General features: G+C 42.7%; 1 protein-coding gene and 1 pseudogene across 3 annotated transcripts in view; one reads left to right on the top strand and one right to left on the bottom strand.

The window, feature by feature from the left end:
• The window catches only part of LOC106009440 (dnaJ homolog subfamily A member 1 pseudogene), a 41,305-nt pseudogene extending 20,371 nt beyond the window's left edge, over positions 1-20,934 (top strand).
• St8sia1 (ST8 alpha-N-acetyl-neuraminide alpha-2,8-sialyltransferase 1) overlaps positions 1-23,342 on the bottom strand; it is a 147,487-nt gene extending 124,145 nt beyond the window's left edge. The window contains exon 1 of one of the 3 annotated variants that reach the window (XM_087214022.1): positions 23,071-23,342. Coding sequence is in view for 1 of the 3 variants with exons in the window: in XM_004845766.3 (XP_004845823.1) it covers positions 21,745-21,980 (236 nt within the window). In the remaining 2 variants the exon portion in view is untranslated. Of the gene's footprint in view, positions 1-21,744; positions 21,981-23,070 lie in introns of those variants that run through there. The other 2 variants (XM_004845766.3, XM_087214021.1) reach the window with 2 other exon arrangements.
• Positions 23,343-24,717: the final 1,375 nt, after the last annotated feature.

The raw sequence follows: 24,717 nt of genomic DNA, 5'->3' as shown, positions 1-24,717 counted from the left end.
TTCTTTTTTTTTTTTTGGTACCAGGGATCGAACTCGGGTCTTTGCACTTGTGAAGCAAGCGGCAGAACCACTAAGCCAAATCCCCGGCCCTAAATCTTATTCTTGTACAAGTTTCAGTTTTGTAATAATAATAATATGTAAATTAAGGCAATCAAAATCTTGACAAGAACTGCTCGACCTGAAAAACTATCTCAATTCTACCTAAAAGAAAAATAGGACAGAATATCAAATAGAAAATATTGACAAAGGAGTAGCTCCAGGTCCTATCAGATAATAAAATTTTACTGTAAAGCTATCACAATTGGGACTGCATGGTTTTGGAATGGAATTAGTGAGATAAACTTATGGAAGGGAAGTCATACTTTCAAAATAGACCCACATGTATAAGTTTCCTGAGTACAGACAAACGTGGCATTTCAAATCAGTGAAGAGGGTTGATCTTTTGTTTTTCTTTTAGTAATGATGCTAAAAGATACGGTGGGAAGAATCAGATCTCCAATTCGCTATATTAAAAAAAATGACAGATTTCAAAAAGTTTAATCATAAAAATACCAGATGAAACTCTCAGGCTCCAGGCATCAGGACACAAAAGCTCAACAGCCATAAAAGAAAAAACTGATGAAACTGATTTCCTCCTGAGTTTCTATAAGCAAAATCAAAATTCAAAAGAGTGAGAAAAATACCTGCAACAGATATACGCTGTACTACACATGCTACATTAGGTATCTACTGACAAGTATACTGGGAGTCAGAAAGAAAAAGGGTTAAAAAACCAACTCAGAGCCAGGGACTTAGCTCAGTGGTTTCACCACCTGCTGTGCAGGCACAAGGACCTGAGTTCCATCCCCATACCAAAAAAAAACAAAACAAAACTTGCTACAATGATTTTATTTTTATTTAAAAATATGTTATAACTATTTATTACTGTATAACAATGGTAGTCATTGTTGTTTGGGGTAAGTTTAGCAGCTTAAAACACCAACTTTTCTCAGAGTTTCTGCAGGTCAGGGGTATCTGAGCTGAAAGGCTGCAGGGAAGCCGTCAGAACCTAGCTGATATCGTCACATCTCCCTTACGCAATTGTCGGGGGCCTCAATTCCTCACTGAAATTGACCAGAACCCCAATTTCTTACCACGTGGGCATCTTCACAGACTAAGGGCCCTCCAGGCATGCAGGTGGCGTTTTCCAGACCAAGCCATCCGAAGGAGGGAGAGGAGGACACCCCAAAGTGAAGCCATGGACTTGTCACAACCCAATGTCAGAAGTGACGTGCCATCCGTCATCACTTCTGCAGTGTTCTCTGCCGCTTTGGAAGTGAGTCACCCAATGGGGCCTACACCCAAAGAGGGAGGGGGATACAAGAGTGTGAATATCAGGATGGAGGGATCTCTGGGAGCCATCTCAGCAGTGTGCATCTTGATAAGTGACAGAGGGACAGGTAGATGACAGATAGATGGATGGAAAGACAGGGAGGCAGGCAGATAGGATACAGATAAATAAATTCATACTGCAGGGGGATTATACATCCCTGATTGTTTAAAACAGTCCTCAATTATGACTGCTGTCCCGGCATAAACATAGTATTTTACTTCAAGTGTCCCTGTTTGGATAATAAATTATACTCTGAAGAGGAAAGCATCCAGAAGGATACACATCAAAACACTAACATTGTTTATCTCTGGAGACTAAGATTGAGAAGGCTTTTGTGTTTGCTTAATCTATTTGCATAAAGTTGTAACTCTTACAACAAGAATGCATGGGTCTTATTTCTTAAATGTACTTTGTATCTCTAGGTTAGCTTTCTGAATAACTCAAAACATGATCATACAGACTCCATTTTAGAGATAGGGTCTAAAGGCAAAAGTACCTGGGGATTTTCACTCTGGAAAGAAATGCAAGAAGTTCCCTTTCTAAATAGCACAGAAAAAGTCTCCGCAAGTTTGGCTTCTGTTTCTCACAGTGGGACGGGATTTAGTTCCACTTGCTCTGGTTGGTACATTTTCTTGGCATCCAACTCGGATACAAACAGCAGGTAAACAAGTGGGTTAGGACAGCCAGAGTTACAAGAGCAAGTGGATCCCAAAACTAAGCCGTTGGGATGAAGCAGAGATCTCTGGCGGACCCAGAAAGGAAGGAAACACCCTTTTCCCCCCTGATGTAGGCTCACTGCTTTATTTGTAGAGCCCTTGAAGAGTGAGTGGTATCAACAGCCCTGACTTTAACAACAGTGAAATATCCAGGCTGAACCTTTATCACCTGAGGTTCATTCCTTTGTGTTAAAATGGTGCAATAGGAGGAGACATCAGGCTCTGGCTTGAGCTCTGAATGGTGGCTACCTGTCCTACTGCAATGGTCCAACATAACAAGGACGTCCATGAGCTCTAGAGCCAAACTGTTTACTAACAGCACAACCCTAAGCAAGGTCTTTAAGCTTTTTTTGCTTCAGTTTCTCCATCAATAAAAGTACCATCTTATAAGGCTGCTATGATCATGTTAATGTCCATAAAATACTTAAATGAAGTAGACATGCAGTAAGCATTCATTAAATGCTAGCTCCTAGCACCACTGACCACTGAAATGGCCTTAGGCAAGTAATTACAGCTTGTTTCTTTGTAAAGTAAGGATAATATCTATCTCAGTCTGTACTTGGAGTGTTGAATGATAACACTGTGTAAAGTGCTTAAAACAGTGCCTAGCATATGGCAGACACAAAATAAATAACAACTTTATTACTAAAAATATCGTCATTATTGTCTGAGAGATTGAGCCGATCTGAAGAGCTAGGGTTCCACTCGCGGATGTACTTTGCAAGGCAGCCTCTTGCAGCAGGCTCCCACATCATTGGTGCTCAGTAAATGTTAATTAAATCTGAACTTAATTTTCCATATTGAATCTCTATTTTAAAAATTTAAAGAGAATTTTTTGGATCTCTTACAAATTATAAATCTTGAAATCTGATACATGAGGAGCAATCTTTTGGCTTCTTTATTGGTTCTTTCCTTCCATAACAGGATTTTCAGTGAGATTTTGGGCTGTGATTTTGGCTTACATCTAGAGCTGGACACACAGCTGCTAGGTACCCCCATATGCGCTAGCCCCTCAGAGGGCTTGTGGAGGGATCTGATTAGCACCCCAGCCCCAGCTCTGGCCAATAAGAAGGGAAAATTGGGGGCAAAAGGAATGTGCTGAAGAGTGAGGATTCTTCTCTTCCCTGAAGAAGTGAGAGGTCCCCAGGGAATGAAGATTGGGGAACCTGGCCAGAGGGTCCTCAATGCCCACTTGGCTAGGAGATATGTTGGTCTGCTCCTGAGCAATAAGAAAAGAGGAAGAGGAAGAACTGGGCCTAGAAGAGAGACTGACTATAACTGGTAAGGAAATGGTGAGAGACATTCATGATCAACACAGGCTGGGGGACCTGGATGCCTCGCCTTGGGGGAAACCTCCTCCTCCTGCTGGAGAGGAGACTGAACTGGCTCACGGAGCACATCCGTCTCTGGGGCCCATGGCGGTCCTTTTGAAAAACGCACACAGGGACTCAGTGCTATGAGGGCTCAGTGCTATAACTTATCCAGGGGATGGTGGCAATGAAATGTGAGGGTTTTCTTTTTGGGTTTTGTTTTGTTTTGTTGTCTAACCTGGGAATTACAGTCAAGACTTCCTTCACACTGAGGCCAACATATGCTAAGCTGCATATCTTTTAAAGTTCAGAAAGCCACCAGATTTTAGAGCCAGCCCTCTGTCAACAGGTTTTCTAAAAGGTGCCAAGCCATAGAACCAGTCCTCCCATAGCCCAGCTGACTCCCACTGGGGAAGGACTGGGGGCAGTCATGGCCCTGGGAGAGCCATCCTCTTAAGGTGCAGCTCCTCTCTCCGGCCCCGGGGAAAGGAGACGAAGGCTCTCTGTCCTGCCAACTGTGAGACTGAACAACAGTTACTCCATTTTGTAATAGGGCCCCAACTTGTCTGCTTCTGTTACGGATCACCAGGTAGACATTGAGTTCTACGGATGTGCTTGTTGTTGTGCCAGGAAGGTCTGTTGTGTGCGTAGTGTTCCGTCATGCTTGTCCAACTCCATATCTGAATATGTTATCTTAAGGACAATCTGTAAAAGGTCTGTTTTATCTCTCTCCTCTGCTTTCGTATTTCTGCTTGCCAATTTTCCCTGCGAACCCCTATAAAAACAGCCTCGGACTCTGAGCCAGTTGCCTCTCTAAGCTACTTTGCTTTGGGAGTGCCGTCTGGCCAGATTAATAAAGGTCTGTTTTACTTTCCAACTTGTCCAGTGTGTTCCTTCTCGGGTGTTCTTCGCTGCAGTCAGCTCCTCGGAGCGTTTGGTAAGGCCCTCGGACTTACACCAACAAAGGAGGGGAGCAGGCATAGTGCCACACCCATCACTATGGACACCAACAGAGCCTGTACAGTGCACAGGCCCGTCATCCCAGCTACTCCGGAGGCTGAGACGGGAGGATTACAGGTTCAAGGCCAGCCTGGGAAATTTAGTGAAAGCTTGTCTCAAAATAAAAAAGGAGTGAGGATGTGGTTCACTGTTTCCAGGGTTCAATCCCCAGTACCGAAAAAACAAAAAACCAAGAAAGTCTGCAATAAAGAGAACCAAGCATGTTGTTCTTGGATTATCCTGGGCTATGGAGAGATGGTGAAGCTGAGAGAGGGTGGACAGGGAAGAGCCCCTAGCTTGGCAAAACTGGGGGGTCCCCTGTGAATGTGATATTGACCAGGACTCTGCTGAAGAAGGCTGCAACCAACTGAAGAAGGCAGTGAGCAGTCACAGAGTCCACCAGGGAGACAGCAGTCCTCAGCTGTGGGTATTTCACCTCCTCCTACCAAGCTGAAGTCGCAGCTCATAGAGGGGGTGGGCAGGACTCTGTATCGGAGAACAAATGGCCTTTATACCTTCCAAGCAAGCCCCAGAGCTTGCAGGGAGCCCCTGAGTTGGATGTCCCTGAATAGGCACAAATAATGTGCTTTAAAATAAATAAAACTGGGCCGGGGATTTATCTCAGTGGTTCTGCCACCTGCCTCGCAAGTACAAGGTTACTGAGTTCAATCCTTGGTACCAAATAAATAAGTAAGTAAAACTGAGCTAAATGGCAGAATGGGGCTCTCCCATTAATCAGGCAGATAAGAATTAATAAAAATCTGGCCAAGTTATTGAGAGATTCATTAGAGTCAGCTAAGTGAGGTGGGTGGTGGGTGTCAAAAGGTATACCTGAGATGGCATGGTTGGAGCAGTTATTAGGAAAAATTGGAATAATTTTTTGTTGTTTTCATCCCAGTTTGAGGCTCTCCACCCACAGCTTCCATGGTTTAACTGCCAGGTACCCTCTTCCTTCCCTCTGCTACTGCTCGGTGTCCGGCTGAGTTGACAGCAGCTGCTTACAAAGAGAGCAATCCAAGCAATCCACATCCAAGCCAGCCTCACACTCAGCCGCTTTGATTCCACCCATAGCTGAGCTCTGTTTTCCCCCACGGACTCATGTATCTTCCAGCAATGTTTTAAGGGGCTTTTACTCTCTAACATTTCACATGTTGCAAAGGTTAGCAAGAGTCAAGAGATAGTATCCCTTCCCCGCAAGTCACGATGCTAGCTAGCCCCAAGGAGTGGACCCAAGGAGGGACTGCGGGCCTTCCTGGACTGCCCCAAATATACACATATACATCTAAGTTCCAAAAGGGAAGTTTAAGCTGTATCTGTGCTTTCTGTCGCAAAAGAGTGAGTGAAGAGACTGAAAATATTGCTGCTTTTATAACGTAAGACTATGTGTAAATTATGTTCTGTGAGAGCGAGTCCCGTGTCTTTCAGGAGTGGTACTCTATTCTCAGCAAGTAGCACAGAGCCTGACATATAGAAGGTACCGAACAGATATTTGTTGAACAAAAGAATGAATAAATGAAGGAGTGAACAAGTGAACTGGCCATGAATATTTATAGCAGAGTGTTAGGCAATAAATGCAGCAACTCCTAAAAGTTATTCAGATATCTGTCCAATGGCCTCTGAGACAATCTCACATTTTCATTCATCCCACAAATACTGCTTATACACTTAGTAAGACTGTGATCACAAAACAAGACTCAATCTCTTGCCTCAAAACACCACAGACACAGCGCTGATTGCCACTGTAGGCAGGGGTGGTACAGGCTCTGGACATCACACTCACCAAACCTGAACCTCCAAACACCGGCCCCGATAAATATCATCATGGGGTTTTGGTCCCTTTTTATACCACTTTTCCCCTCCACTGGGTGGTTCTAACCTGTCCCAGACTCACGTTCAAGACTTCTAATTTTAGTATACAGGAAAATGACTTAAAATTATAGAGTCACAAAATATAATGTCTTTGTTTTATTTAAGATGTTTTTCTCCTTCCTTGAAATCACAATCTTATTATAAAGTAAAAGTTCATTTTTCCCTTTAAGTTATAGTTTTACTTATTTGCTTAAGTCCTAGAAAAATGATGTAAGTGGTTCTAGAAAGCACTGCATTTTAAATGGTGATGGAACATAGTGCTAAATATCAACTGTACAGCACTATAATGGAGACAACAGCCATAACAGATACATGTATTGCTGTCCTAAATAATTCTTCATAGCTAGGTCTCCACATGTTCAGTGAAGGAACACTGCCATATCCAGCCAAATGGAACCATTCTTAGTTGCTTTAACCTCTTGAAAATTTCCCTAAGAGAAATTTCATCATTTACTGTTAAAATCACTGTGTGCTCACTCTTTTTAAAAGGGGGAAAAATCCAAATCTGCCCTTAGACAGTCTAAGATTTTCTATAAATAGCCAAAGAAGCCACTTATAAGAACTGCTGGTAGGAAAAACAACCTGTAACACAGTAATTCCAAAATCTTATACCAAGAAAATAGAGAAATGTTTAAGGTATTCATAAAAGAAAATTCATCCTATCATTATTTACAAAAGTGAGAAACTGCAATCATACAAATATCCAATAATACAGGATTAAGAAATTTTTCATCTTGCCTAACAATAGAAAATCTTACAGCCATTAAAAAAGGGATGAAGTTGAGCTACCAATACTATTACCAGAAAATTATTTTTTGTGTACAAATTAATGATAGTTTTGTTTTATTTATACACACAAAGGCATTAAATGTCTGCAAGAATATGCCCCAAAATATCAGCAATGTTTGTTAAATGTTACAAATGAGAATAATGTTGCTTTTATCATTTAAATGCTCATTATAAGAAAACAGATCTCTGCTTTTATTTTCTATACTCAGTTATTCACCAAATATATACAAAGAGATGTTCAAAGGAAAAAAATCTAAAAAACACATTTGTCAGCGACATGAATAATCTTTTTAAGAAAGTAATTTGTCCCAACGTGGTAAATATATTGCAAAAAATCTCTCAATAAAGAATGACTTTTCCAAAATGAAAATCATAAAACTACTTTATCATGAGTTTGAAAATTAAAATTTGATTGTATATAAAAATGTTGCACTCTACTTCTGAATGACTAAAAGAGAATATAAAACTATACACACAAAATGCAATTCAGTAATATACACACATACAAACATACACAAGAGACTATACAATAAATACTTTTGATGGGATTATAAGGGATTTTTAATCTCCTTTTTACTCCCTTTTCAATTTTTATACAGTAAATACGTATTATTTCCAAAATCAGATGAATAATCAGATGAAACGCTATGAATTTTTAAATGGACATGGGGGACATACAGTTATGCATATATTTATTGTATCTATAGTAGAAACAAGAACTTTGTTCAAAAACCCTACTGTCATTACAATCACTGGGAAATCTCTAATTGTATAACTCTGTTGCTTAAAACCTGGAAAATGGAGAGTGTGTGACTCTGAATTCATTTCCACTTCCACCTGGCACCTAATTACAAAAGTGACACAGCTCTTCTGGTCTTGGCTGTTTCCCTGTCACAGAGTGTCACAGTTGAGCAAAAAGGGAAAACTACCATAAGTATCCAGAACAAACAAACTATCACCCATGGCACACCCCACTATTCAATATTCTACTGACTTAGCTAATGTCACCAGGCTAGGCTGGAGATAGTATGAAGCTGGGGACCCTGAATTGTATTCATCACTACATTCCCCACATCTCACTGGCACACAGTAAGCATACAGTAAGCATTCAGGAAGCACAGCAGAATGAATGAATGAATGAATGAATGCACAGGTGGCAATACTGGGCTCTGCTGTCTTACTCAAAGTTCCCCAAACCACAGAATGCACCCACTAAACTAACAATATGGAAGAAGAGGGTGTGTCACAGGCCACCTTTCATCTGGATGTCCCTTTACCGAGGTACAATTATAAGCACAGAACGTACCCCAAGGCCCAGCTTTTCTTAGTATACATGAATAATTAGCAACTACTCAGTGCCTAATCCTCTCAAGGTGACTGTTGCTACCAACAATTAAGGCTCAGAAAGTCCACATCAATTGTTCAAGGTCATAAAATGAATAAGTGACAGAATCCAGCTAGGCTGGACATGGTGGCACATAACTGTAGTCCTAGCTTTCTGGGAGAGTGAGGCAGGAGGATCCCAAGTTCAAGGCCAGCTGGGCAATTTACTGACTTTGAGAGATCCTGTTCCAAAATACTAAAAATCTTTAGAGGGCAGGGCATGTGAAGGTCCTGGGGTCCATCCCCAGTAGGATGGATGGATGGATGGATGGATGGACAGACAGATGGGTGGACCTGGCTCTGAACTTGATTTTCTGGGGCCCAAAAGCCAAGACTCTTTCCAGCCAGGAACAAGCTTTCTGTCAGCTCATCTCTCTGGGTAAGGATGGCTATGGCTTCTACATTAATCATCTGCCTTATTCATCATCAGAAGCCCATAAAGTGGGTTAGCATATTAGACTCATTTTTCAAATGACAAAAGTATAGAGAGGTTACATAACCTGCCTCTGATCACACAAATCCCAGCAGAGCTAAATTAGAATAAAAGGTGAAAAAGTATTGTATTTTACTACAAATTGATCAACTCCATTAGGTCACATTACATTATGATAGCATCACTTGCAAGATTCACTACCTTGTCAAAAGATAAATTAACGGGCCATACGTTATCACCTAACATATATTATAATTTGATTGATTCGACCAGTTTCATGAAACACTCCTCTCTCAAATGAAGATCAATAGGCTCTATCACTGCAAAAAAAAAAAAAAAGTACAATATTTCACTTGAGCATTGATCCTACAGTACACACCAAAGGCATTCCATCCACCCCTTATTTGCAAGGCAGAAGAAGTAAAAATACATCTATCTGGGAGTTACAGTGAAGCCAGCAAACAGATAAAACACATGGTATCCTCCTCTCTGGACAAATATGCTGCATAATAACCTGCAATGCCAGGTTGGATCTTAGACCACTGAGACTCTAGCAAGCTTGCTACTGGAACAAGGGTACGTAGGGAGAGGCCACCACATGTGCACATGTGGACCTCAGGGCCCCATATCCATGTTCCTTCCACAGCCTCCCCTCCCCTGAAGCACCATGCCTTGGTGAAGAAGTGCACATCAGGGGGATAAGCCATGCTCAGGAAAAAAGGCAGGGAAATGGAGGGGGTCAGGCTGCAGAAGTGGGCTGGGATCACTTGGACAGATAATTCCAGGATCTAGAAAGATCCCACTGACACCATGCCCCTTGAGAAGGCATAAGAACAGAGGATGAGCAAGGTGAGGCTCCTAAAAGCATAAGAGGCAGAGCATGGAGTCCCCCTGACCAGGGATAAAGAGAGGATGTGCTATAACCTTAAACACATCTCTCATTAGCTTTTGATAGAGACAGCTGCTAACAGTCAATATCCAAAAGTGCATCTCCTCTCCCAAACCTTCCCTAACCTTGGAAGATCTGCCCGTCTGTCAAGCACAATTCATTCACTCCTCTTCCAGGAAGCCAGCCTTCAACTAAGGGAGCCTCCTGAGATGCCTCCTTTCTAAATAGCCAAAGCATTTATAATTTCTAGTTTGCAAATGTAGTTCTCAATTGCAGATATTTTCAGGGTTTTTAAAATCCTGTCGACTGGGCTGGCTGTGTTTCTCTAAAGCAGTAGTTCTCAACCAGAGGATATTTCACTAAGTCTGGAGAGGTACTGCCTCAGTTAGTGAGCAGAAGACTGCCCTCTGCCACAAGGAATATCCAGCCCCAGGGTCAGCAGTAACGACAGCAGGAGCCTTCTGCAGAGTAAGAACTATTTGAAAATAGAGAAGATGCCATCTCCTCCTCTGATCCCCCACACTGCTGGTGGTGCTGGACGCACAATAGCTCCCCATTAAATGTCTGATTTATCTGACTATGTGATCCCATCCCTTTCTAACACTTCCAATCAGGCAATAACTAAACACAAATTAGTAAGCAAGGGGCCGCTGTAGGCTATGGGAATGCAAAGTGAAAAGGAACTTAAAATTGAGCAGAGCAGACAGACAAACTGGTACTTTTAAAACAGCATGATTAACACATCTCTCACTACTAGATATCTGTATATGCATCTGCTTATTGGCTGTCCCCTCTCATTAGCCTAGAAATTCCAAAAAAGCAAGAATTTTGTGCTATAGTCCCACAGTCTTCCCCGGTAGTAGTGGTGGACACACAGTAGTAGTCATTTTTGGATAAAAGAAAGAAACGCAATAGTATGCTTATCAGGTGCAAAGAAAACTAAAGAGAAGTTTCTAAAAGAACCTAGGGAAGGAGGAGGACCAAGTAAAGCTACATGGTGGGGCAGTCACAAAAACTGAGCACTAGTGGAGGAGCAGAGCCGCCCCCAGCAGCGAGGAGGTGACCCTTCCAGGCTGCCCTACCACCACCCCCAGTGCTAAGGAGCTGAGGCACGGGCACCAAAAGCAAACACCCTTCACCCCCATCTTGGAATGAGAAGACACGTAAACAAATCTCAAAACCAGGCTGCCAGATCACCTAACGCAAACCCAAAGGGAAACAAGATGGAACAATCTGATACTCAACCACCTGGACTCTCTGAACTGGCAATAAAAAAAGACCTGGAAAAAATGAAATCAGGAATAATTTCTCAGATAACAGCAGAGATTATGGACATAGTGCAAGACAAGATAATAAATCTAGAGAGGACACACATTAAAAAATAGAGGAAAAGAGGAGCATAATGGAATCCAAACATAGGAAACAGATGGAACCCATAAAACAGATGCAAACAGATTTTCAGGTTAACTCCATTGGAAATTTGTGGCAGAATGAGCCAATGTGAGGACAGAATTTCAGATATAGAAGATAAGATTGCAATTAGTGACCAAGAAAAGAAAAATCTCTTTAAAACAGAAAGGGACCACAAGAAATCAATCCAGCACCTGGTAGACAATGCAAAGAAGAATAACATAAGACTGATTGGAGTCAAGGAAGAAAGAGGAGAGAGTGCAGATGACATAAAAAAACTGTTCACAGAAGTGATGGCAGAAAACTCCCCAAGCAGGGGAAAAGAACTTGACACACAGATAAGTGAGGCATATAAGACTCCAACTAGCCTTGATCAACAAACATCTACACATAGGCATATAAAAGTTAAGATTCCAGAAACCCAAGAGAAGAACAAAATTCTACAATGTTAGAGAAAAGAAGTAAATCATATACAAAGGAAAGCTCATCAGAATCACAGCAGACTTCTCAATGCAAACACTCAAGGCAAGAAGAGCTTGAAGTGACCTATTTCAAGCCCTAAAGGAAAACTGCCTCCAACCCAGATTGATGTACCCTGAAAAACTATCTTTCAAAATTGATGGAGAAATAAGATACTTTCATGACAAAGAGCACCTTAGGAACTTCACAAATACCAAACCAGCATTCTGAAAAATTTTAGACAATATCCTAAGAAAAGACAACAAGGATCACAACCCCAGGAAGCCCGGCAGAGTGAACCCAACAGGAAGGACAAGAAATTAAATGCAAAGGGGAGAGAATCCAACAAAAACAACAAGTCATGACAATGACTTATCATATGTCAATACATATCAGTTATAACCATCAATGTTAATGGTGTCAATTCACAAATCAAAAGAAACAGACTGGCAGAATGAGTCAAGAAACAAGACCCAACAATATGCTACATACTAGACACACACTATTTTCAAAAAGAAACTCATAGACTGAAAGTTAAACGGTGGAAAACAATACTCCATGTGACAGGAACCCGAAAAAAAGCAGGAGTAGCTATCCTCCGTGCAGATCAAGTGGATTTCAAACCAACACTGATTAAGAGAGACAAAGAAGGACACTACAACCTTGTACTTTATGAAGGAAACAATCCAAGAGGAAGAGATAACAGTCATAAATACAAATGCAACGAACACTAGTGCGCCCAACTATATAAAACACATACTAATGAACATGAAAAATCATATAACCACTAATACAATAGTAGTGGGGGACGTCAATACCCCACTGTCACAAATAGATAGATCAACTAGACAAGAAATACTAGAACTCAAACAACCTCTTGAACAAATGAACAGATGTTTACAGAGTGTTCCACCCCACAAAATCAGAATACACATTCTTTTTAGCTGCACATTCTTTTTAGCTGCTCATTCTCCAAGAAAGACCACATACTCGCTCATAGAACATGTTTAAGTAAGTGCAAAGGAACTGAAGTTTTCCCCTGTATATTATCAGACCATAGTGAAATGAAATTGGAGATCAATAGCTAAAGAAACCACAAGAAATTCATAAACACAAAGAAATTGAACAACACATTTCTGAATAACCAATGGGTCACAGAAGTGATTAAAGAAGAAATCAGACAGTTCCTTCAATTAAATGACAATGACAATACAACATATCGGAATCTATGGGACACAACAAAAGCAGTCTTATGAGGGAAATTCATAGCAGTGCATGCCCACGTTAGGAAAACAGAGCAAGCCATATTAAACAAACTGATGCTGAACCGCAAGCTTCTAGAACCCCAAAGCTCATACAAGGGAGGAAATTATAAAGATTAGAGGAGAAATCAATGCAATGGAGACTAAGAGAATGATACAAAAAATCAATGAAGCCAAGAGTTGGTTCTTCGAAAGAATCAACAAAATTGACAAACCTTTTGCCAACCTTGTCAGAAAAAGGAAAGCAAAGGCCCAAATCCATGCAATTAGGAATGAAAAGGGTGAAATTACAACAGACCCAGCAGAAATCCAGAGCATTATCAATACCTACTTGGAGAACCCATATGCCAGTAAGATGGAAAATGCAGAAGAAATGGACAGATTCCTAGATATATACGAATTACCAAAGTTGAACGAAGAAGACCTAAAAATTCTAAAAAACCCAATATCAATCAATGAAATTGAAAATGTAATTAAAAACTTATCAACTAAGAAAAGCCCTCATCCTGATGGCTTCTCTGCTGAATTCTACAAGACATTTAGAGAGGAACTACTGCCACTACTGTTTAAACGCTTCAGTGAAATTGAAAGGGAAGCAATACTCCTGAATTCATTCCTGGAAGCAAGCATCACCTTGAACCCCAAAGCAGAGAGAGACCCAACCAAAAAAGAGAACGATAGGCCAATCTCACTAATGAACACAGGTGCAAAAATCCTTCATAAGATACTGGCAGATAGAATGCAGATGATTATCAAGAAGATCACACATCCCGACCAAATGGGATTCATCCCAGGGATGCAGAGATGGTTCAACATACACAAATCAATAAATGTAATACACTATATTAATAGAGCCAAGGACAGAAATCATATGATCTTCTCAACAGATGCAGAAAAAGCATTTGACAAAATCCAACATGCATTTATGATAAAAACCCTACAAAAAATTGGAATAGATGGTCTCTACCTCAATCTGATAAAAGCCATCTATGAAAAACCAACAGCCGATATCATACTAAATGGTCAAAAACTGAAATCCTTCACACTCAAATCAGGAACAAGACAAGGATCTCCACTATTACCTCTCCTGTTCAATATAGTTTTGGAAACATTAGGCACAGCAATTAGACAAGAGAAAGAAATAAAAGGAATGAAGGTAGGAAACGAAGAAGTCAAATTGTCATTATTTGCAGATGACATGATACTCTATATAGAAGACCCCAAGAACTCCACCAAAAGTCTTCTAGACTTAATAACCAGATTCAGTAAAATAGCTGGATACAAGGTCAACACACAAAAATCAATAGCTTTTCTCTGCATGAACAACAGACTCACTGATAGAGAAATAGGGCAAGCAATTCCTTTCACTATTGCATCAAAAAAACTGAAATACCTAGGAATCAACCTAACAAAAGAAATCAAAGACCTCTTCTCTGAAAACTATAGCAAACTAAAAGAGAGATCAAAGACGGTATCAGAAAATGGAAAGACATCCCTTGGTCCTGGGTAGGAAGGATCAACAAAGTGTAAATGGCCATACTTCCAAAACTGCTATATAGTTTCAATGCAATCTCAATTGAAATCCCAGCAGCATACTTCACAGACCTGGAGAAAACCATCCAAAAATTCATTTGGAACAAGAAGAGACTTAGAATAGCAAACACAATACTAGACAATAAAGACAAGGTAGGGGGTATCACAATCCCCAACTTGCAACTATACTACAAAGCTACTGTGATTAAAAACAGCATGGTACTGGCAAAGAAACAGACCTGAGGACGAGTGGAACAGACTAGAAGATGCAGAAACAATTCCAGACACACTCAGCCACCTCATCTTTGACAAAGGAGCCAAACACCCTCACTGGAGGAAAGATAGCCTCTTTAATAAACGGTGCTGGAAAAACTGGGCTTTAACTTGCCAAATATTAAATCTAGACTTATATCTCTCAGCATGCGTTAAACTAAAATTGAAATGGATTAAAGATCTAAATATTAAAACAGGAAAGCTGAAACCAGCTGGAACAGAGGTTAGGTAGAACTCTTGAAGACAGTGGTCTAGGAAAAGATTCTATGAACAAAATCTCAGTTGCCCATGAACTAGCACAAACAGTCAACAAGTGGGATCTCTTATTAAAAAGCTTCTGCACAGCAAGAGAAACCACCAACAGTGTGAAGAGACAACCCACAATGTCACAAAAAATCTTCACCTGCTTTTCCTCAGACAAAGGTCTACTATCTTGAATCTATAAAGAACTTAAAAAAGTCAGACCTTCCAAATTTAAAGACCCAATCCAAAAATGGGCATCTGAAATGAACAGACATTTCTCAGACAAAGAAGTAGAAATAGCAAATAAACATGAAAAAATGTTCAACATCACTGGTCGTTTAAGAGATGCAAATGAAAACAAAGCTGAGATTGTACCTCACTCGAGAAAGAATGGCTGCTATCGTGAAATCAACCAATAACAAATGTTTTGGGGGCTGTGGGGAGAGAGGAACCCTGCTCCACTGCTGGTGGAAGTGTAGACTGGTGCAACCACTGTGGAAATCAGTATGGAGATACCTCAAAGAACCAGGACTGGAAGTTCCGTTTGACCCAGCTATTCCCCTGCTGGGTATCTTCCCCAAAGGATTAAAAAAATCATACCACAATGATATATGTGCACCCATGTTCATAGCAACACAATTTGTGATAGCTAAAACTTGGAAGCAGCCCAATTGCCCATCTACTGGAGACTGGATAAAGAAAATGAGTTTTTTTATAAAATGGAGTAATAGTCAGCCATAAAAAATGAATTAGAGACATTTATAGCTAAATGGATGCACATTGAGGCGATACTCTTAGGTGAAATAAATAGGACACACGTGTGTACATACCGAATAGTTTCCTCTAGTGTTAGAAATTGAAAGTGTAAATAAGGACTTTAAGGTATAATAGATAATGTGAAATAGGAAGAAAAGGGGCAAAGAGGAAGGGGAAGTGGAAGAGGTAGGGGAAAGGAAAGAAGGGAATGGAATTAATATGAGAAAGTGAAAAGATGGAAACAAAGTCTTTGTAAATGGGGAGGGATGGAGGGGTTGAAGGTAGTTCAGGGGATTGGGGAAAAAAATAAGAACCAAGAGAAATTATGTAAAGGTGTAAATTTCCAATGATGAATGTAATTATATTGTATACCTAAAGTGTACCAATAAAATTAATTTTTAAAAAGACCAAAAAAATGTTTAAAAAACTGACCACTAGTCATATGTTGGAAAGGAGTAAACGTTTTCAACACTTTAATTCTCACAACAGTCCCACAGTTTATAGAACAATGAGGAAATGGACAATGAAGGCCCATGAAGAAAGTTGATGTAAGATATGTTGCAGAATAGAAATCAGGGCCAGATTATAAAAGATATATATAACACAGCTTCACTTATCCAAGATTATCAGAAAACAAGCAGGAGGTTTAAATTCAATCGTTCAGGATTAGAAATGCAACTATCATTTTATTCATGGATCTCTCTGAACTTTGACATCCTCAACTATAAAATAAGAAATATACAAAAACCTACTTTATAGAATTGCTTTGAGACAAAAGAAGACACATAAGAATGTTAAGAACTAGGCTTCATATGTTTTATGAGTCAATGAAAGTGAACAACATAGTTTTGCTCTTGTGATTATTGCTGAGTTCCTCTACGTTTGGAAATCTGCAGCATAAATGTGACTTATTTTAAGTATCAAAACTTACTATACCATTTTTTCCTAAGCTATTTCTTCAAGGTAAATCCCACAAATCTCCAAGTTAAAGACACTAAACTTCTGTCTCTCACACAGATGGCCGCACCAGCCTGTCATTCCCTTTGTCCCCAAGGTGGATCTCTGGCCATCACAGCAAATGCACATGTCTCAATGTTTACAGAGCCATAAGGAAAAGGAAAAGCCACATAAGGCAGAACTGCCCAGATCAGTGGCTTGCTCAGAGTTTGGAAATCAAAAGGAACATAACTGCTCCATGTCATCGTCACTAGTTAGTAAGTGAACAAAATCTTCAAAACAACCATTTCGCTGTATCACCCTGGGCTCGCCATCCCCAAATCCACTGGTCACGGTAATGTGCATTGCCTTTCCTGCCGGGAGCTGTGCCCGCTGGTGTTTGTCCATTTCTCGGGAGCCCCACCTTAGACACATTCAAAGCTTGGGACGTGGCTTCCTCTTATCTCCCAGCCTACCTTTCAACCAAGGTCTCCGTGGGTGGCTGGATAACTTTCCATCCCGAAAACTTGCCAGGCACTGCCAAACCCCCTGCCTTCACTGTTCCTGCTTTCTCTGCCTATAACATTCTTCTATTCTCACCTAACACTGCCCCATCTTTTTTTCTCAATTTTTATTTTTTATTAATACACGTTTGCAGTATAGAAAGCTTACATGCCTCGTCGGGAGTTGATACATGTACGGAACACATTACAACTCCTTTTTCATCCCTTTCCCTTCCCGCCCTCCCCCTTCCCTTCATCTCCTTCCCAATTGCAAAAGATCTCACTCCCTACTTCCTATCTTTCATTTTGTTCTTTATTTATGCTTTTGGTTTCTCACATAAGAGAAACTATGTGATATTTAAGCTTGTGTGTCTGAGTTATTTCACTTAACATTATGGTCTCAAGGTGCATCCACCTTCCTACAAATGACTCGTTTATCCTTCTTTACAGCAGAATGGTACTCCATTGCATTTAAACAGCACATTTTCTTTATCCATTCATCTCCTGGTGGACATATAGGCCACTTTCAAGAGTTAGCTAGTATGAACTGTGTTGCTATAAACACAGGTATGCATGGATCACTGTAATATGATGTCTTTAATTCTTTTTTTTGGTACCGGGGATCGAACTCGGGTCCTTGCACTTGCACAGCAGGCGGCGAAACCACTGAGCTGAATCCTCAGCCCAATTTCTTTAGTTCTTTGGGGAAGATACCTAGAAGAGGAATAGCTGGGTTGAATGGAATTTCTATTTTTAGTTTTTGAGGAATCTCCACACTGATTTCCATAGTAGGTATACTAGATTACATTCCTATCAATAATGTAGAAGGGTTCCTTTTATCCCTATAGCATAGCTAACAGCAAACACGATTTCCGTTCTAAAATCTTATTTCTTCCCTTCCAGTGGAATTACCATGTTCTGTGAACTTCCCCAACTCTTTGCTTGTGTTTTTATTATAATGACCATGAATTAAACAGACATGGCCAACATCATTCTAGGTGCTTTCTGTATGTCTCAGGTAATCTGCACTACAAATCTGTGAGATACTGTACGAGAAACTTCATTTCACAAAAGGGGAAACAGGCTTTGCAAGTTGAACTCACCGATGACTGCACAACCAAACAGGGTCACAACCATAACCCAACCACACTGTGACCCACACGTGTTCCCTAAACCTGTCACTCTGCCACGTTGTCTTTCTAGGTCACAAAGTAAATATATATATTTATATGTCTAATCTGCCCCTCCCACGGGATTATAGAAAATCCTTTGATGACAGGGGTGAAGGCATGTTCATTTTTATAAATGTGGATAAAATGCAAAGTTCCTATGAGGATCAAACATGGCGATCCATATAAAGCACTTATGCCAGGCAGCTAGGAAGCATCTGATAATCTATTGCTGGCGTTGTTGTTAGTGTGTCAGATGCCAAGAATATACATATAGCCTTGTACATAAATCCAAAGCTGAGGTTTATTTTGGAGGAACAAATGAAATGGGTATCTGATGGAAAAGACAATAGCTGCTTTGGTTTGCCATTTCTCATATTACCTAACTCCTTGATCAAAAGCAACAAGAGTTAAGAAAGCTTCTATGCTGAAATCAATTGATTTCTTTACCTTCCTATCACCGTATGATTGTCAGGAAAACTTTCCATTTAGTTCAAACACCTGCAGCTTTGTCACCTTCTCGGTCATCTCCTACGCAGTTTGTCTAAGTTCCCCATCTAAGAAGTACTCAGGTTGACTTCTGTGGTTCTGAGCTCAGAAAAGAAGAAAATCACAAAAGTAAATAAAACCACACATGGTAAAATAAAATCTAAATGGGCTGAGACTATATAGCTCAGTGACAGAGTGCTTGTTTGCATGGTTGAGTTCCCGGGTCCAATCCCCAGCACTCCAAAAAATAAAATAAAATAAAATCTGAAATTCTGGTGCTTGTAAACATAATGGAACACTCTCTTTTGTCTTCATAACATTGAAAAGTACAGCAAATCAACATTGTTTTCTTTTTGGTTATTGTCAGTCATTCCCTAGCAAAAAGTCAGCTTTCTTAGAGGAGACAATTTTCCATGCTATATACCCTTACCTTCCTGGACTTAACACCTATGTGGTAGGTAGGTAGTAGTCACTCACTAAATACTGCTCAAGTAACTAACTGCAAATATTTGGATGTATGCATATGCCTCTACATGCAGATGACAAAATTTCCTTGTTTATAAATAAAACTGCATCACTCTCCACACAGAAATACATATTATACACATGTACAGATATTTGTCTTGACCAGATACTTCAGGCTGGAGAAACACACGTACTTGCTTGGCAAAACTGTGACTCGTTAGCATAATAAAGGCTTTGGGCTGAGCTAATACTTAACAAATATACACTTGTACTCATATGTTAATAATCCATGTGTTAAAAAACAATGAATTTTACTAAATGTGCAAAGTAATGAAAATATTCTTTTCACTTACCAAACATGAAGCTTAATTTTTCAAAACTCCTATCTCTGGTCATTAGCTTAAGCAAAGTGAGTGGAGAGGTGGGTGTGGACAAATAATGTTTCTTCTATCAATCTTTTAGGGGAAACATTCCAAATTCTTATGGTCTGGCCCAATGTCCTTATTTAAATTGTAGCATATACAGAAAATTATAACTATAACAATTATAAAACAACCATTTTTGGGGGATGCAATGTATCAGACATCTGGTATTAGTTATTTATCATCATCATTATTACTATTATTATTTAAACCTTATAACAGTCCTACAAGAGAGATGTTATCATCCTTTTGTTATAAATAAGGAAGCTAAGAGTCAAAGAGATACAGTAGGTTGCCAGCGATATTATGCTGTTTATCTGTTCCTGGTAAGCAATGGTGCCTTTTACACAGTTCACAGACACTAAATTTGATGGGTCTGTTCGGGTACTCTTTGTAGTGTATGGATTTCAGTAAGCCATTCTCTGCACATAGACGTGAAGCACAGACTAAAGGACAGTTACGCACACCGAAGATTACCTCAGGCTGTGGAGAGCAAGGGACAAATGCGTCCCAGCAACAGTCTGTTGATCAGAATATGAAGCATTTTCCACTCAATTGTGTTCTCTAAAAACAAATTTATTCTCTAACAGAGCTTCATTATTTATTCTCCCATGCAAAACAATGGGAGTCTTTCATTGCAACCCAAAGGGAAGTTCTTAACTGATTTTCATATATTACTTGAAATAAAAGCACAAGGACAGAAAGCTGGGTGCTATACCTTTTGCCTTCTTTTGAATCCAGCAATCAATGTTGTGAGGCAAGAGACAATTAATCTTTATGTATTGTTAGGGGGCTGGGGTTATTTTTAAAGTTGATGGTATAGTTACAAAAAAAAACAAAGGAAGAGGGAAAATCTCCCCTTCCCAGCTTTAAGGAGAATTTTGCTGCCTTCCTCTGAGAGAATTGGCTATATCGTCCCTGTGACCTTCTTTCCAACAGTAGGCCTGGGAAAATATATATTCAAAAGTTTGTTTCAATGTATACATGCTTGTGAACACTTGTAAATAAAGCAGTGAAAGCGTTTACGTTGACTCTCACCTGCCCACACACTGACTGGAAGATCTTCTAAAGAGCAGAGTAAAACCCTCCTTAGCCAGACCCTCTACTCTCAGAAAAGCCAAAGGCCGCATCTTCAGACTGAAGGTGAAAGGGACGCTCTGGCTGTACTTTGAAGAACCAGAGGCAGCTCTACCCTCCTTCCAACTACCTACCAACCCCTACCGCCTGGAACTTCTTTTCCGACCCTTAAACTAACATTTCCCCCAAACAAAGGGAAACTACAGCTTCTCAGGGATCCTCAGAGTTCTGATTTCCAACCTGCTTTTGTTTTTCGTTTCTTTTCTGATTTCAAGTCTCTCCCTAAAGGACATCTCCCACCTTCCGGAAGCATCCACAAGTTTAAGCCCCAACAAAAAGAACAAGAAGCTTTTCAGTGGTGAAAATTCCAGCACCCACGCTTCAAAGGTACATGACCTTGAGCAGGTAACTCATCCTTCCAAAGAGTTGGTGGTCGGTAAGAGGAGAAAAACAAAAACCCTGTTATCAGAAAGTTGTTGCGATTTCAACGTACAAATCGCACCGTTCTGGCTCTTGATAAGACGTCAGTCGGTCCTGTCTAGGTGCGTTGGGCACAGTGTGTAAAGCAGCAGGAAGCTGGCTGGGTGTCCCTGTCCCTCCCTGCCCAAGGTCTGCTCATCAGGCCCTCTCTGATGATTTGTGCTACCAACTGCTCGCCTCCCTCGGGAAGACGCCTCTTACCTGCCTTTAGTTCTCTTTAGCTTCGGTCTGCAGAGCCCAAGAAATAAATTCTCATTAAGTACGAGGGACTGAGTTAGCCTGGGTCCTCCTGTCCGCCCTTCTCATCCGCAAATTGTTCAGGACAACTCAGGCTTGGGAGGACCCGAGCTCAGTCTTTACCTGCGCATCTGTCCGAGTAGGGAGGGCTGGGGAGGGGTCCTGACTACAATCTCCAGAATGGGAATGTCACCAAGGGCACTGCGGGGCCGTCCCGGCCGGCCGGTCGGTCGAGACCTGGGCCAGCAGGAGGGCAAAGGCCGAGAGTACCTGAAGAGCCTGGCGGCCGTCTGGTTCCTCCTCCACGCCGTGCCCTGCTGCAGCAGCCCCTGCACGATCTCCTTCTCGTCGGGCAGCCGGTACACGGGGAAGACGTAGAGCCAACAGAGGACCACCACGCAGAGGGCGCTGGCGCCCACGGGCAGCCGGATGCGCGGGAACTTGCACCCCAGCACGGCCATGGCCCCCCTGGACGTCTGTCGCCGGGCCCGCCCGCAGCGGCTCATAGCAGTCCTGACGTCCCGGGCCGGGGGCCGGAGCGCGGTTCCGCGGGGCGAAGGGGCAGCCGGAGGTCCCCGCGTGGCCGGCCCCCCGTGCACACGCACGCACCGCCGCTACGGCCCCCACGGCCCCAAACGTCAGCGCGAGGATTTCGGAAAAGGCAACTTTTTCGAAAAAAAGGGGAAGCAGCCGGCAGGCAAGTCACGAGCTAGACCAAGGTCGTCTCCCCTGCAGAAGGCGGGCGCTGGGGTCTCCGGAGCGAGCGGGACGCGGCGGCGGCGGCGGCGGCGGCCGGGAGCTCCCGCCGGATCTGCAGCATCACGGTCGTCCCGGGCGAGGGTCCGGGAAGCGGCGCGGCGCCCCCTCCGGAGCGGTGCGCTGCCCTCGGCCGCCTCCCCGCCTCCCGCGCTGCTGCGCCCCCGACACCCCCGGCCACCCCGACGCACTCTCCGCGCCGCGCCAAGTCCTCGGAAATTTCCACGGCGGCCCGGGACCGCTAACCCGCGCCCGGCTCCTCCGCCTCGCCCGCCGGGACCCTCACTCCCCTCCCCGCCCGAAGAAGAAAAGAACTCGCTCTCATCGGTGAAGCCCGCGGCGCGCCGCAGCCTTCCGCTGCGCCCCGGACTCCGCGGACGGACGCCCGGGATTGGTGGAAATAAAGGTCTCCCCCGCCCTCCCCCACCTCGAAATCGCCCAGCGCACCCCGTGCAGATCCGCCGCGTCGCCCCTCGCCTGCCCTTGGTCTCCGGGGAGAGAGGCAGACAATAAAAAAATAAATTAATAAATAAATAAAAGAGCAGCGCCCGAGTGCTGCAAAGACCGGGGGATGGTGAACCCGACCCCTCGATCCCCGGCCGGCCGGCGCGCCCGGGCTGCTGTCTCTCCCGTCTCTCTCCAGCTGCTCGGTGCTGATTAACCCGTAGCCAGGCGCGAGGAAGTGGGCAGAGATTTATTCCTTCCTGGGCCCCTAACCCCCTTAGCTGGTCCCGGAGCCTCGGCTCTAGGATACACCCGTCCGCGCGCTTGCGCTCACACACACACACACACTCACACACACACAAATACACACACACACACACACACACACACACACACCCTGATCTCCGGACGCGGGCGAGCGCGCGCACGGGGCGGTGCGTGCACACCGGGGTCCTCGCCTCCGCCCTGCCGGCAAAGGCGCCGCAGCGTCCAGATCAGCTGCTTCCCGGGGCACGGATCTCTTGCGATAAAGCCTCCGGGGCGCATTCGTTCCCTCCGCCTTAAACCGGCTGTTTCTTCTCAGAAGTCCTGGCTGCACCGACGAGCTGATCGCAAGCCCGACCTTGGAAAAGCGCCACCCGCCTGGACCCGCCTAGCGGGGGGAGCCGCTGTTAGCCATTTCTGCTCGCCCGTACGCAGACACGAGGCTCGGGTACCTCCTAGCGGTTGCCGGTTCACTTTGCTTAAGCATCTTGTCAGGCATGAAGTGTGCAAGGACAAAGGAGCCCTGAGGCCTCCGAACCTGGTCAGCTCAGTCATCACGAAAGCAAAACCTAAGACTGCCAAGCTGATTGAGCTTCGGCATCCCGGACGGTGTACACTGACTGCTAGGAGGCCTGGTGTCTTTCGAGCGGCTTTCCTCCACTGAGAAGAGGAGCTTGAGAAGTTGGTGCAAAGTTATTTACCAAACACAGAGTAGGGTACCGAGTGACTGGAGTGTCGTTCTCCCACCATTACTAGTGTACTGTCTTAGGCCAAGACCCACTGCCTTCGGCTGGCAGGCACGTCCAAAAAGTAATATTCACCCCCACCCCATCAGAGATAGTGTTCCCTATTTAAAATCATTCTGCCTTGTGCAATATTTTTCCTTCTTCCCTTGGTGACCCTTTTCCCACCTTGCAATCCAACCTTATTCCCTAATTTTCCTTAGTATGAATAGCAAATGTAATGAGGCCATTCACTTCATTCTTCCAAGTCCCAGCATTGGAAAAATAACAAGGGGTGGGGGAGCTAGCACTAAGACACTAAGTTTGACGCTTAACATTGTATTTATTCACTCATTCAATCCTCACAGCAGCCCTATGAGCTGCTACATATTGTTCTCCGTATTTTTCAAAGGAACAGTTGGAGGCACATGAGATTAAACATCGTACATCATTTTATTCTTTTTCAAGAGCTGCCTAGCCTAGGAATATCTTGGGAGAGAGTTGTTTTTTTTTTAATGGGAGCTGCCCCTAAGCAACAAAACAAAAAGGGCTTGGGGTATTATTCTTTCCACATGACTTAATAAAAGTAACTGCTAACTTTCTTACACTGAAAACAATATCTTGTTGACTAACTTTACATTTATCTTGACTAAAAGTCTAGATCCCTAGGTTATAGGTAGAAAGAATGAAACATTGGTGAGCCGTAGTCCTCTAGCCAGTTCTAAGTTCTGCCAGTTCTTTCTTTGTTGTGTCTTCAGAACACCATCCCACTTGCCGCTATTCTAACCCTGCTTCTGATTTTCCTTTTATCTCCTACATTCTTCTTTCACTCCTCCATCTCAGGTACTTAGCCTGGAGTGTTTGTCTTTCTATGATGCTTTGTCTTCTTGCTGGGACTTGTGCATTTTAGACAGATTCTTTACCACTGAGACTTGTGTGTGTGTGTGTGTGTGTGTGTGTGTGGGTGCGCGCGCGCGCATGTGTGTGTTAACCCAGGACCTTCATATTGGGCTACACCCCTACCCCTCCTCTTATTTTTTGGAGACAGGATCTTGCC

The sequence above is a fragment of the Heterocephalus glaber genome, unplaced genomic scaffold (genome assembly GCF_053883595.1).
Source record: "Heterocephalus glaber isolate CG9 unplaced genomic scaffold, H.glaber_assembly_v1.0 deba00001444, whole genome shotgun sequence".
In the NCBI taxonomy this organism is placed as follows: domain Eukaryota; kingdom Metazoa; phylum Chordata; class Mammalia; order Rodentia; family Bathyergidae; genus Heterocephalus; species Heterocephalus glaber.
Note: the sequence above shows the minus strand (reverse complement) of the source record. Positions and strands in the feature narration are given on the sequence as shown.